Here is a 13,754-nt window from a genome sequence, read left to right as displayed (position 1 = left end):
AAACTTGATTGTGTGTGACCTAAAAGCTACTACTCACAGATCTGTGAGGGTATATGACATGTTAATTCCTATCTTTATCTAGATTATAAACAAGTAGGTTATTGTGTGATTTCCTGGACAGACTCTTTTGTGTTCTTGAGGTTTTGTTTTTCCCAGTCAGTATTTTTTCATTTGTATAGCTTTGTATTATTACCTTCTTGCAAACTGTTCATGACAGATACACTTGTGTACTGCTGCTTAGTCATAATTGCTTTTTTATAAGGATTAATTGTCTTTTTCACTGTATTACTGACTGTGTTACTCAGAGCGAGTAGTTTTTATGATCATGTACTTTGGATTGCCACAAACTGTGCTTCAGGTTGTCATTTATCTAATGCTTTCCTAGCTTCAAGTGCTTTCCAGATCTACATTTTATAATGCTGCATCATAATCTTCAGTAAAACGCCTAATGCATTGGGTTACAATAGTGAAGAATGTTCGCAGAGGACAGCAATTCTCTGATTATTCTATAGGTTGGTCTTCCTGCAAAATCTGGAGTTGCTGGTGGGATTCTTCTGGTTGTTCCTAATGTCATGGGCTTGATGTGCTGGTCACCTCCTTTGGACAAGATGGGCAACAGTGTTAAAGGAATTCACTTTTGTCATGTAAGCTGCATTGCTTTTAGTGCCTTTTGGGGGTGTGTGTGGGTTTTGTTGGGGTTTTTTTTGGTGTGTTTTTTTGTTTTTTCCTTTTGCAGCTGATGCTTACCGAGCTTCAGTTAGTATGGTGAGATCTGAGTGAATTAAATGCTGATTTGTTATTCTTCTGTGCATAGCAAGTTTCATCTGATCCAAGGGTGAAAGTCCAAGAAGAGGCTTTTCATTTTAGTAATAAATAACACTTTTAATTCAGTGGGCAGTAAGAAAATATGATGCCAGAAGCATTGGAGAAACTTATTGCGGAAAGGCTTTTAAAAGGAACACTGCATGAAGTAATGGAAGAGCTGGTCTCCGTGTACTGCACGAGAAGGTGCAGACCTCTATTTACAGACTCATTTTTCTTTCTAGTCATAAAGTAAACAATTTTCTGGAAACGCAACTATCAATACAATAAGAGGAAAAGATTCTAATGAAATACAGTAGTTCTGATGTATTTTTCAGTGATTTTTATAAACAATCTGACATGAAACATGCCTTCATAGATCAGACCCAGTTGGACAAGCCGTTTTTAGCTTCATCTCTTGCTTTGAAACGGGCTGTGGACGGTCTGTTTATAGCAGCATTAGACGCAGGAAAGATTTTGTCAAGTACTTTGTAGTGATGAATAAAGATGTTTTGTGGGAGAGAAGAATGTAAAAAATTGTCTTTATTTTCTCCCCTAAAATTACCTTGTAGTGCCAATCAAGTAATTATAAACTGGGGAAAGAATCTCAAAAAAGAGAATAGTAGGCTATTTAGAACCCTATAGGAAACATAAGATGATTGCTAGTGTTCAAACTAGGCTCTTCAAGGGTGTAGTTTATGTGGATAAGCAGCAGTTAACTATTAATATTTCTGTTTATCTAAATGTACAGCTGCCAATTAAGAGTACTAAGAAATCACTAATTCTAGTTTAAGTATATTAAAGGTTCATATGAAATAGACTTGATAATTTAATATAAAATTTGATATAAAATATAATTTAATACAAAATCCTAGAACAATAGGTAAGCAAAGGACTTACTCCTTTTTTTTGTGTGTTATAATGAGACCTAAAACCTGATGATCATGGCATACAACATGAATATAACATTCACATTTAAAAATACAACAGCATGGCAAAGTCCTGTAATTATAATGTTTAATGTAGTAATTAAAACTAAATTAAAGTCCATTATGTCACACATTTTCTTGTTTTATCCTTTTGATTAAAGTTTTATGAACTGGGCTCACCCAGACTATTCTTCCTGAAGTGTTTGAAAAAGCTGGAGTAGAAATATATTAAAATGGGTATTCTGCAACTTGCTGCTTGGTTGGTACTTCTTTAAAAATGAGTTTAGTGGTTTTTTTAGAACTTAATCATATAGTTGTATCATGTTTGAGGGGCTTGTAGACATTCGTATTGGCTTACTAAATAACCTTCTCATTAATGGTTTAAGTTACTAGGTTGTGCTGTAAAATGCAAGTGATAGCAGTATTATAATCTTAATATGCATTTGACTGCCATGCAAATAGTAATACATGTTCTTCAAATATTTGCAGGATCTGGTTTCTCTGTGCAATTTCCATAACTACGATAACTTGAGGCACTTTGCAAAAAAGCTTGATCCTCGCAGAGAAGGTGGTGATCAGCGGGTAAGTTAATACGTGTGTTTAGTGAGCATTGCTTGTAGGCATTAGAAGAAATACAGAAAGTTCTTCTCTAAATGCAGAATTGCTCAATGACATGCATTGCATCAAAGCTTTCATATAACCTACCTAGTTTACATTATTAGTGGACACTTACCTGGGTGGACCACACTATCACGGGGTAGTGCTAGACTAAATATGTGGTATCTGATAAAAGTTGCAGAGTCTTACTGTACTGGTTGCCTCTAATGAAGATTTGACCAGCTGATGGGCTTAATCTTTCTGTGCTGCAGTGCATGAGATGTGTGTTTAGCATTTTTTTGCAGTGATGTCTCTGAGACCATAGATCTTGCTGAGAGTTGCACAGGCAGTGAATTCAGGTGTTACAGTGCTGTGGATAAGTGCCTGTTTCTAAGGAAGCAGTATAAGCAATCTCTGGGAAGGAACTGAATCCACTCCAGCTACAGTACAAAAGAGGAAAGTGTGAGGGAGCTTGAGATAAGGAAAAGCTCTGCTTTTATTATCATTAATGTTTTAACTATGGCATGAAGATTTCAATGGGAGAAGATGTGGTAGAATGATTTTTAAAATGCTTCTATTTGCATGTGTACATCTAAAAAATAGCCAATTTGGAATTTGAGTTTTTTATAAATGGAAAAGAGAAAATAGGAGTTTTATGTGAAGAGGTGAGAGACTTGAGTCTGTTAGCATTGACTGCAAGTATGGATATTTTTCCTTCAAATACACTAATAAATAATGTATGTTGCTTGAACAACTAGCATTCCTTTGGACCAATGGACTATGAGAATCTCCAACAAGAACTTGCTTTAAAAGAAACAGTATGGAAAAAAGTGTCACCTGAATCAAACGAGGACATCTCCAGAACCGTAGTGTATAGAATGGAAGGTCGGGGAGAGCAAAACTAAACGAATGGGTTCTAGTTTCACTCAAATCTTCATTTTAAAAACCCTCAAGCATCTCTAGATTTAACTTTGATTTGAATATTGTTTGCCTGGTGTTTCATTTATATATACATTTTGTGTAAATTCTGTATGCTGTACCAAATAGACTGTCAAAGCTTAAGCGTGGGGGGAAGCACATACAAACAACAAAACCCAAAGCTGTTAACTGACTCTTGTAGTTACGTAAAACACATTTGCTTAAAAAAAAAAGAAGAAAAGGAAAAAATAAAAAGATAAATCTGAATGTTTTCAAAGATATACCACTTTTGTGTATATCTGTTTGTTTTTGTTTATATCTGAGAATTTTAAGTAAATTAACTTTAAAGGATAAGCAAGAACTTTTGATGTGTCCTGTGATCAGGGTCAGCGTGTAAAGAGAGAAGAATTTGAATTAAAATATAAAGTAAAATAATGTCAGCAACATACAGGAAGTTCATGGATCTCTAAATAATTGTGTATTAAGTGGAGATAGATTCTGAGTCATGGTATTACCATTTTTTTTTAATATGAGCTTTCAGATTGTTATGATCAGAAATGGATCTTTTGCATAGGCCATGCTAGTGAGGTTAATATCTTGTTTGGGTTCTTTTTAATCAAACCTTTAATAATTATTAATGCTAAAACTTAAAAGAACAAAAATGGCTGGGGAGGATTGTGAGAAGGGGGGGAAAATGACTAATGCAGCAGAAAGATTTCTGACCAAACTATTTTGAGTGTCTTGCTAGCTGCCTGTACTGCCAGCTGGTAGCTATGACTCAGAAGTCTGCCTTAGTAATAATGCTGTGCTCCACCCTAGAGAGGAATGTCAGCAATCTTGGGTTGAGAGCAGCAACCAACCGAGTAGTGAACAGGAAGTGTATTCTGAGGAAAGCAGATAGGTAGATACTATTAAAATTGTTTACAATTAACTTATTTTTCAGCTGCTTATGTGTGTTTATGTTCATCTATGACAGCAATATTTTTAAAAGTTATCACATAAGCAGATTTTTTAAGAGTTATCCATAATTGCTATTTTTAAAGTGTTAGTGAGTTTGCACCTCTGCCAGCTTGCTGAGAAACAGGACTTACATTCTTCTACAGACAGCGCATCTGTTCATCTGCACTTGATAATCATTTTTAGTCTCTTGAGTAGGGTGTAGCTTGGCATGGTGTATGTAAGCTTCAGATAGGCTCAATAGGCAATGCTGGAAAGAGGGCACAGACTTGCTAAACTCTTGACATTCTTAATGATGCTAAAAATCTTAGAAAGTTATTCTCTGCAAAGCTTTCCCCTTTATAAGTTTGAAGATAACTTGATAGACACCACCCCCAGTACACATCATGCAGAGTCCTGGTTTATACAACCGCAGAAAACTCATCCAAGTAATGATAAATAGTATTTGATGTGAATTTTAAAAGATGAAGGCAGATAACTCCTTAATAACACCTCTACCCCCTTATCCTTCTTAGTTGTCTAAAACTCCAGAGTACGCTCATATAAGAGTTTTGCGTAAGGGGAGAGTTAGGTTTTTTCCTGCCCCTTTTTTGACCCATCTGAATATTTATTAATTCAGAAAGATGCATAAAGCAAAGCTAATGTTCTCTGAGAAAGCAGGCTGTTCTTAATTGCTCTGTTTAGGTATTGTTAGTCCTGTGTAAACATTTGAAATAAGCTCTGATTAAGCCCTGAATAGTCTTAGTCTAGTAGTATGTTGTAAAAGGATGGACTTCCTGTCTTTGAAGGCTAAGCTTAAAATGTCTAAGGAAAACAATACAGAACATCAATTTTCAGTGAATTTGAAGTCTTACTGAGATGAAGAGTTAAATCTGCGGTGCAGATGTCAGTAATATTGTCAGTGATAAATTGCTGAGTAATAGCTGTTTTATAATCTTATCACTGATGATGAGGTTGGGTTTGTCAGTGCTTATCTTGAAAATAAACTGAAGTAAAGGCAAAGTCTTAAATTACAGAAATGTCTCACTTTTTTGAAGATTTTTACAGTAAGCTAGTAGTTACAGAGGCAAAACAAGTATACAGATCCTGCAAAACAACATGTCTTTACCTGAAGTACCCTCAACTGCAAGAGGGAAAATAAGGTGTCTGCTGATACTGGAAAGTATTTACAGTGATTACATGTTGCTAGTTAAGTTACTGATTCAAATAAAAAAAGGCAAGTGTATGATGCAGGACTTGCGTGATCTAATTCTACACACATAATTTTCTGGGGTTTAGTACTATTTGAAGCTAATTCTAAAAATGTGGTTGAAACCCAGATGGAATAATTTTCCATCTTCAACTTAAAAATCTTTACCATGTTTATGCTTACTAGTTATGTACAAAACTTGTGGTAGAGACAAGTCCTGCATGGGAGATCTAAAATTAAGGAAACTACTAGCTCTTAATATGCATAATAAGAATATTTAGGGTACACTGTACACAATCTTTACTTTAGAGATAGATATGTGTGTATATATATATATATATAATGCAGTTCTGTAATACATGCTTTTGAAGCCTGTCTCAGAATTTAAGCCAGCCTCTAGCCAGGAGGGATCATGAGGAGGTTCCTTATTGTGTAACTTGCCCACACTCAGTTCCTTGTTCTGGCCTGCCATGCCTGCAGATGGCTTGTACTGGTGGCAGGGTACACAGGAAGCGGGGGACCACGGTTAGGCCTGCCATGACAACTTACCCATGTCTACGTTGTGTTTGGTGAGCGGGTCTGAAAGAATGCGGTGATAGAGGCTAGTCATTGAATGTTTGAAGTCTGCAACGGTTTTAGTGTTCACCTGTGCTACAGTAATAGCAATTCTTGATATTCAAGCATTTTAGCTGTTTGTTTGTTTTTCTTTGTCAGCATCATTAACATTTCATTAGAAATGTAAATGCTTTTTAAAATTTTACTTTAGCATTTGTGTTGTACCTTTTGGCTCAGTTGTTAAGTTACCTGTCTCGTTTTCCATTTTTCATTTGCATTGTACGTTATTTATGTATCTCAATTTCCAGCATGCTTATTTTTGTATTGTTTAATAAATTTATTTTAAGCTGATTTTTATTGTATTTTTTTTCTCTCAATGGAGAACAGATTTGCTCAAACACATTTTTGAGACTGGAGGTGGTGAGATAGTGAGCGCTCCGTTCTAAGAAAGATAAAATTCTGGAGAAGTAGGTGGAATAAGCAGATTTGGTTAAACCAGCCATTAAAAACCTTCCTGAAATTTCTTAAACATCTTGTATAATAATCTAATTATTTTTCTCTTTGAAAAATTTGACCTATTATCTTAAAGTTGAAAGCAAAAGTCAAAGTTGGAGAACTTTCTCACCATTACTTTTTGATTATAAATGTCATGGTGCGGTAGGATATTAATGTCACTGTGCATTTGTGTGGTTTTAAAGATACTAATTCAGTCACTGGGAGAATATGTGGTTAATGGTATCAGTGGTATGGTAGTAACTGTTGATCCTGAGCATCATGACTTGAACGATATAGCTTGTAATAAGTCACGCTTAGCAAGAATGGTCCAAACCCACAGCCTAGTGGGTCCAAACCCACACCCAAGAGTGGGGTCTGAACAACAGTTAGTTGAATCTGGGCTCCTGGCAAAGCACTTGCCCTTTGTCACAGGCTTACCTTTTTTTCCATGAAAATTTATTTCAGATACTAAATAGTAGACGTGATGGTTCCAAGGCTAGACTTTTTCACTAGAATCATGCCTATACTGAGAGTGGCCGTAACTATTAATTTAGCTTTTCTGGTAGGTTGGTTTATAAACTGCAGTTACTTGTACAACCTTTTTAAAGGTAGCTGTATGTTTTATTGTACATAAAATATCACATATCAGAAGAGTTAATTCTGTAAAAGCCATAAAGAAAAGGAAGAGTAGAAGAGTAGTTAAGTACAAAGGGAGAACCACGCGTGATTTACTGTAGAATTAGTTTGGCTCTTACTGGTTTTCATTGTGCATTTGCGTCAAAAGACCAGTGGGGTGGGTAGATGAATAAAAGGCAGTGGAGTCAGAAGGGGGTGGGTGGGAGGGGAATAGAGAATGTTGGGTTTCCATTTGCTCTTACTTCTCTCGGTCTTGATACATGCATGCATGGTAGTTAGCTGTGAGCAAAGTAGTAAATTATGAGTGTCATAGTTTATTGTAATTTATATCTATTGTTTTAGTATCCAAAACATTGTTTGTTGGCTTTGACTATTTTTTTAATTTTCTTTAAATATTTCCGTAGTTTTCTGGCGGGAGTTCAGACGCAGTTTTTCCAGTGAAAACAGACATTTTTCCAGCAGTTCTTCCTGGGTTGGCTGAATACAGCTAATGATTTATCTTTAGTGCAGGGTCTCGAGGAATTTGAATGTCACAGATGTCTATAGTAGTTGCAGGGATGGTAAGAAGCTTTTAATCAGGTAGAAATCTAGTGTAATCTAATGTTTAGTTAGTTTTTTTTTGTCATGCTAGTATCTTGCCTGTTCCACACCTCTTACCCAGTCTAGAAAATGCATGATTAAGTAGTATGTATAGTGATGTGCTTTTAAAGGGTGGGTCATGAACAACCCCGTTTTCTTTCTGTTACTTGTCCTGGTATGTTGAATAGTTGGTTGCAATCTAAATTACCTACTTTGAATCGAGTGTGCTTTTCAAATTACTATTTCCTCATTCTAGAGACTGTTGTGTGCAAAATAGAAATGCCCCGTTTCCCTCTGGTTTTCATGCAATTAGAAGTTACTTTATTACTAGTATCTAATATTGCTTTATGCAGATGTTGTTATCACTTGCACACTCAGAATTTGGAAGTTGGCTGTGGTTTTTCTTTCAAGACCTGCAGTTCAGTTAATTCTGAGAATTCACATGCATTTCTTCTGCGCATAGCAGAAGTGTAATGGTTACATCTGAAGCTGCAGTTAAACTAGATAAAAGCCTACAGTAGAGTTTAGGATGGCAGGAGTGTGGTGGGGGCAAGTTTGTTGTTGTGTTTCTGGGGTTTTGGGAGGGCTTTCTTTTTGTGTGATGGTTTTGTTTCCTTGCTTGTTTTCTCCCACTGGTTGAACTAGTTTAAATACAGCTTATTTGAGTAATGAAGCTGACATGGATGCAGGATCTAGAGCTAGAGCAAGGCTGTTAGTTAACTGGACCATGCAGATCTTCCAAAAGGAAGACAGGCATGATTACATGTTGGAGGAATAACAGGCATTTTGACACATCTGCGCTAAGGCTGATGAGGAAAACAAGGTTGGAGGAAGGACAAGTGGAAAAGGAAATAATTCTGAATGCTTTTCTACCCTCAGAAATGTTCCAGCCCCAGCCGTACTTTCATGTGTTTCATTTATGCAGTGGGCATGTGAGAGAGCAGATCTCTTGTGAAGCAACACTTCCTGTGTTAGCTGCTGCTCTGCTCTGGTTTTGACCCAGCTGGCACGTAGCTGGTGCTTTCTGTGCTGTCATCAGCGTGCTTTCCTGATACCAGGCAAAAGCTGTCTTCTGCATATCTTTGTTCCAGATTTCCTTTGACCCCTTTATCTGATCAGTTACAGCGGATGTTCATCAGTTAAGGAGCACTATTATTTTGTAAATTTTGGGCAGCAGGTAGTGCTTCTCCCCTTAGAGGTCAGTGTGCTTTCATTTCATTGTTATTTGGTCAGACTTAGAATAAAGCCTGACGTGCCATCTCATCCCACCCCATATTTGCACTTCTGTTAATCAGGCATGATTTTTCAGTGAAATTGCTTGAACTTGATTCTTCTTTTTACATTGTTGAATATTCTGGAAATTTGAAGTAATTGTTTTGCTGATACAGTCAACAAATACCTGTTGTTTTCTTTGGAAGGTTCTTCAATAGTAAAGTGCTGTTGTTAATTAGGCTTTTTACTTTGGTTGCCAAAGAGCTGGTATGCAGAATTTGAAGTATTCAAGTGTTATTGCAAGATTCTTGTGCACACTGTAAATTGGGGTTTTATCTTCATACTCTATCTTAACTCAGGTCAGTTGTACTTCACGTGGTGCAGTCATCATGACCCAGTGCATGAGATTCTACTGACTATAATCAGCCTAAGAATGAGACCATAAGATCATAGAACTTGGAAGGGATCTCTGGAAATAGTCTACTCCAACCTCATGCTTACAGCAGGATCTTATTGGTTAGATCATGTTTCTCAGGGACTTTGCCGGTCAAGTGTTGAACATCCCCAGGGATGGGGTTTCTGTAATCTCACTGGGTAACGTTCCCAGTGCTTTACCACTTCCATCAAAGAATATTTTTCCCTATCCTCCAGTTGAAATTTTCTCTTTCTGCAGCTTATGATGATGACATTCACTGTGGAAATCTGATGGCCTTTAGGGAGTCCTAGAAGTGTGGCATAGCTAAAAATGGCTTTTGGTCAGTAATAACTAACATTTTCACCTCTTGCTGTATTTTTCTACTGGATCCTATTTTTTTTTATGCTCTTTATATCACTGAAAATAGAGTGATTTAAGGATTTGAAAAGGCCAGCTTCCCTTTTTATTTTTCTACTAAAGCGTAACAGGCTAAGTGCAAACATGGAAGTATGTTATTTGCTGAGGGACAGCATGTTACTATTAGGACCCCTTGTGATCAGAGCGCTTATCAAAACAATGAACTGAGAACACGAGTGATAGGAAGAGATAATGTTGCTTGCTTCCTGTTGATGTCATTCACTAGTCCAGCTTTTTCCTTGAGGCAGGCAACTTTATTGTTTGTTCAGGAATTCATTCAATATCTGTCTTTTGGCCTGATAGACGTGGTTTTTCTTTTATGCGCAGCTTAGGCTTTCTGTATGGGAAGTGCATTTCACACTTTTAAAGGATTATTAAGCTTCTCCAGCATCTAATTATTGCAAGACAACTAATTAAAATGTCCTCTCTGTCTGAGACTAAACTGTTCAGATCAAGCATGTTCAACATAACCCCACCTATGCCGTTGCAAAAAAGAATGAAAAGTTATGATAGAGGACATGGAGAAGCAGCTAAAAGAGCTGAGTATATTTTGCCCCATATACCAAAGGCTGATGGGGAATAATACAATCTGGAGATAAAACCATGGAGGCAGAACATCTGTTTAAGCTAATGAATATATCTGATGCAACAAAAGTAGATACTGAATAAATAGGCTAGAAATTCTAGAAACTTCTTCCTAATAGTTTAGAAACAACCCTCCCAACAAGAATAGAGTACGAATTTCTGGTAAGATTTCGCCTATTCTCCTGTCAGCCTGTAGGGTGTAGTCAGTCTCCTGCTAGAAAAGTTCCAGTAAGTATCTTTGAGAACATCCTCCTTTATTTGGGGAATAATTCCAGCTCCAAGTCTCGCAGTTAGGAGTAAACCATTGTCCATAAATTGCAAAATACCTATAGCCTGGGAAGCGGGAGCACTGCTCTACTGGGTTGTATGTATTTCAGTTGCAGTCAATAGGGCCTTGGAAAGGCAGACATTCTTTTGTCCTATGAGCTTAATACAACTAGTATCACTAAAGCACCCATCACTGTTCTGCTTTATCCATGTGATTATTGTTGATCCAGTCCTTTGCTTCCAGATCTTCCAAATCTTGCAGTGTAAATAATGTCTGTATCCACTACTTCAAAGGCTCTTGGGTTTTGTTTTTCTGCATCCAGAGTTAACTAGTGAGTCGTCATTCCCACTGCTAAGATTTCTGTACGTATTCTGCATGCTTTTTCTTGCAGAATTGTTTGCAGGGATTAGCCCATGAAAAAGGACTGAACAGGAACTACCAAAGTCTGTATCAGGAGATGATGATGACCCTAAGATTCCTGTAGTAGTTTACTGCAAGAATTATTGTTCTACCGTTTTTGAACAACCCTAACTCTAACCCTATTTCACTGGGATAAGTGCTGAAGAAGTTTGACAGCAGAGTAAGCTAAAGCCTTTGGGAGAATCATACATTTTCTTCCACGTAAGTTGATGCTTTAGACATGGCAGCAAAATTCATATATTCCCATCCAAGCTACTGATGGCAAATGCAGACCACCTAAACCTGGACATTTGCCTGCTCTTTATCTTCTGTCTTGGAGGGTGGAAAGTCTTTGTGCCTCTTCATGCCATAATGTTCCACTTGATCTAGTAAAATTTTTTGTTGGAATAATTTGTCTACGTACTATTCCTTTGTCATGCGTTTCATGGCAAACAATACAGCAGTAACATCCTCAAGACAGGAGCCAGGCTGGGTTTTTCTGTTACTTCCTCCTGTTAAGTCATGGTTCTCTGGAACTGCCTGATTGACTGCAGTTACTCTAACTTGGTTTTCCTTACTGGGTTTTATTTTGCTTGCTGGTATGATTTATGAGTTTATTAATGTTCATGGAATTTGAGTCTGGTGTGGTTTTGTTTGGTTAAGTGGAATCAGCCAGCTTTAGGTCTTCAGTCTGGTGAAAGATCATTAAATCTTCTTTTTGGGAGTCTTGTCAGTAATATGCTGCTTAATTCTATTGTATCCAAGAGTAAAACGTGTGTTTATTCATTTATACCAGAAGAAATCAGAAGCAGCAGGTGGAACCAAGCATGACTATGCTAATTGTAATCTAGTCAGGGCAGTTTTGTTACTCAAGTTTCTCTCCTCTTCCCAGTATTCAAACCTTTTGAAGTCAACATAATCATCCCTAAAGCAAAGTTCATAGGTATAAAACATCTGAAAGTAATTGTCAGTGAGTAGTACTTGAGATAAGCTGCTCTTCTGCCAGACTTGTCTATTTGTCTGAGCACGCATGTGCGTGAGGAAGGAAGCTCTCTAGTCAGTACATCATCATCGAATCCCTGATGAAGCTTCATTAGTTACTGAAGACCTCTAGTGTTGAAGAATTTAGGACCACCTGTCAGTCTTTCAGGGCTGTCTGTGACAGAGCAATATTGGCAGTGTACATCCTAGTACCTGTTCTTAATACTGTGTAGCATAGTTGTGTATAAGGGAATCTTGAGGCCTTTTTGCAGGAATTGTCTTCCAGCTACAAAGGTTTCTGTTCCTGGGATCTTGCAGTCTGATACTAATGGAGTGAGTGGCTCTTAATCCTAAGCTCTGCCTTGTGTGGGTTTTCTGTGTACCCCTTGAAGCAGTTCATCTTTAATGATGGTTCTGTCTGCTAGGAGGGGGAAAGACAAACCAGTCATGCACTGGTCTTGCCACGTTTCCTGCTGTCATGCTGAGTTCCCCCTGCCTCTGTACAGGACAGGAGAAGCTGCTTCATCCACGCACCTTGGATGTTCTCGCAATATTATGTAAGATTTTCTAGCTTAGTATTAGTTTGAATGCCCCGATTCTTGTGGGGAAGGCTTGTATGCAGGGGTTCAACTAAACTTTGGTTTGTGTGGCCCGCTGTCCACCTCTGGAGTCAGTATTGGTGAAGGATCGATTCTTCTGCCTCCACTGGGGGAGGCAGGGGTGGGAGTGCATGAGCTGAGAAACATGGCTGGCCAAAACAGCCTTGCCTCACCCCATGGGGTTTACACATCTCAGGAATGGAATTAAATGGGCATGGTCTTTTTGAAAGAATCTCAGTTCCTGAATGTAAGTAGATGTTTCACTTAATCTAGTAAAAATTTTGTTAAATCATGTAACTCATTTGTTTTAATTAAATAGTCTTGTCTATAATTTTAACAGTCAGCTTGCTAGTACTTTAGAATTAATTGGTAGCCATAGGTATAAATAATGAGTCATTGCAAATTCACAGTGTTTGTTGTGGTGAAATTAGGTCTCTACTTCTGTAGCTTGACATCTTCAAGGACAGTTCAATCAGTGCTGTTGTTATTGTCTTTCAGGCACTTGAGCTAAACCAGACATGTTACAAAGTAGGCTATTACGTATGGATTCAAAAACTATATTGGAAATGTATAGTATTTTAAACTTAATTTACAAGATACTAAATCTTCTTTATCACTTAAAATTATGAGAGTTAAATGTGATGGTCTGAGTATGCAGTCAGTTGTAGAACTGAGCTCAGTCCTGTCTATGATTCTTGCTTTTTTCCCCGTCTGAGTTACAGGATGTTTTTTTGACCTTTTGAAGAGCTTGCATGTCCTGCCTGTTAGTATTTAAGATTAATTATCCTTTTCACAGGTAGAGAGATGTTGTTTTGAGGAATACAAGTGAGAGAGACTCTTTCCAGAAATATGTGACCTCTTGATGGCCGCTTATGAGCAAGAGGTTTGTATTGGAAGAGGTGAATTCTGGTTTAGTCTGTCTTTCATGGCTCCAGATGTGATTGAAAGAAAAAGTACCTTTTGCTCCCAGTTACTGCTTCCTCTGAACTTGTTAGGCTTTTAACATTTAATGCAAAATAGCACAGTAACAGACCAGAAAAGATGCACAAACAGGGTATTGGGCTAGTTTGTATCATTTTTAGATGCTTTTTAAAACCTAGAGTAATTTAAAGTATTCTTACAAAAAGGACTTCAGGCAGAGAAGAAATGCTGTTTACTGTAAAATCATAGGATGGTTAGGGTTGGAAGGGAGGAAGGCACCTTAAAGGCCAAAATGAGGCAT

The 13,754-nt window shown here is 37.5% G+C and overlaps 1 protein-coding gene across 4 annotated transcripts in view; it reads left to right on the top strand.

Annotated features, from left to right (window-relative positions):
* Positions 1 to 13,754, top strand: part of GLS (glutaminase) — a 66,756-nt gene that overhangs the window by 37,460 nt on the left and 15,542 nt on the right. For 3 of the 4 annotated variants that reach the window (XM_061457361.1, XM_061457388.1, XM_061457380.1), the window contains 2 exons: positions 513 to 644; positions 2,220 to 2,312. In XM_061457361.1, the coding sequence (XP_061313345.1) occupies positions 513 to 644; positions 2,220 to 2,312 (225 nt within the window). Of the gene's footprint in view, positions 1 to 512; positions 645 to 2,219; positions 2,313 to 3,085; positions 3,935 to 13,754 lie in introns of those variants that run through there. The other variant, XM_061457372.1, reaches the window with a different exon arrangement.

The sequence above is a fragment of the Pezoporus flaviventris genome, unplaced genomic scaffold (genome assembly GCF_033815535.1).
Source record: "Pezoporus flaviventris isolate CSIRO_AGI_PZ_B2104156 unplaced genomic scaffold, CSIRO_AGI_Pfla_v1 ptg000001l, whole genome shotgun sequence".
Classification (NCBI taxonomy): Eukaryota; Metazoa; Chordata; class Aves; order Psittaciformes; family Psittacidae; genus Pezoporus; species Pezoporus flaviventris.
The sequence above is the reverse complement of the archived record's forward strand: the minus strand, read 5'-3'. Positions and strand labels throughout refer to the sequence as shown.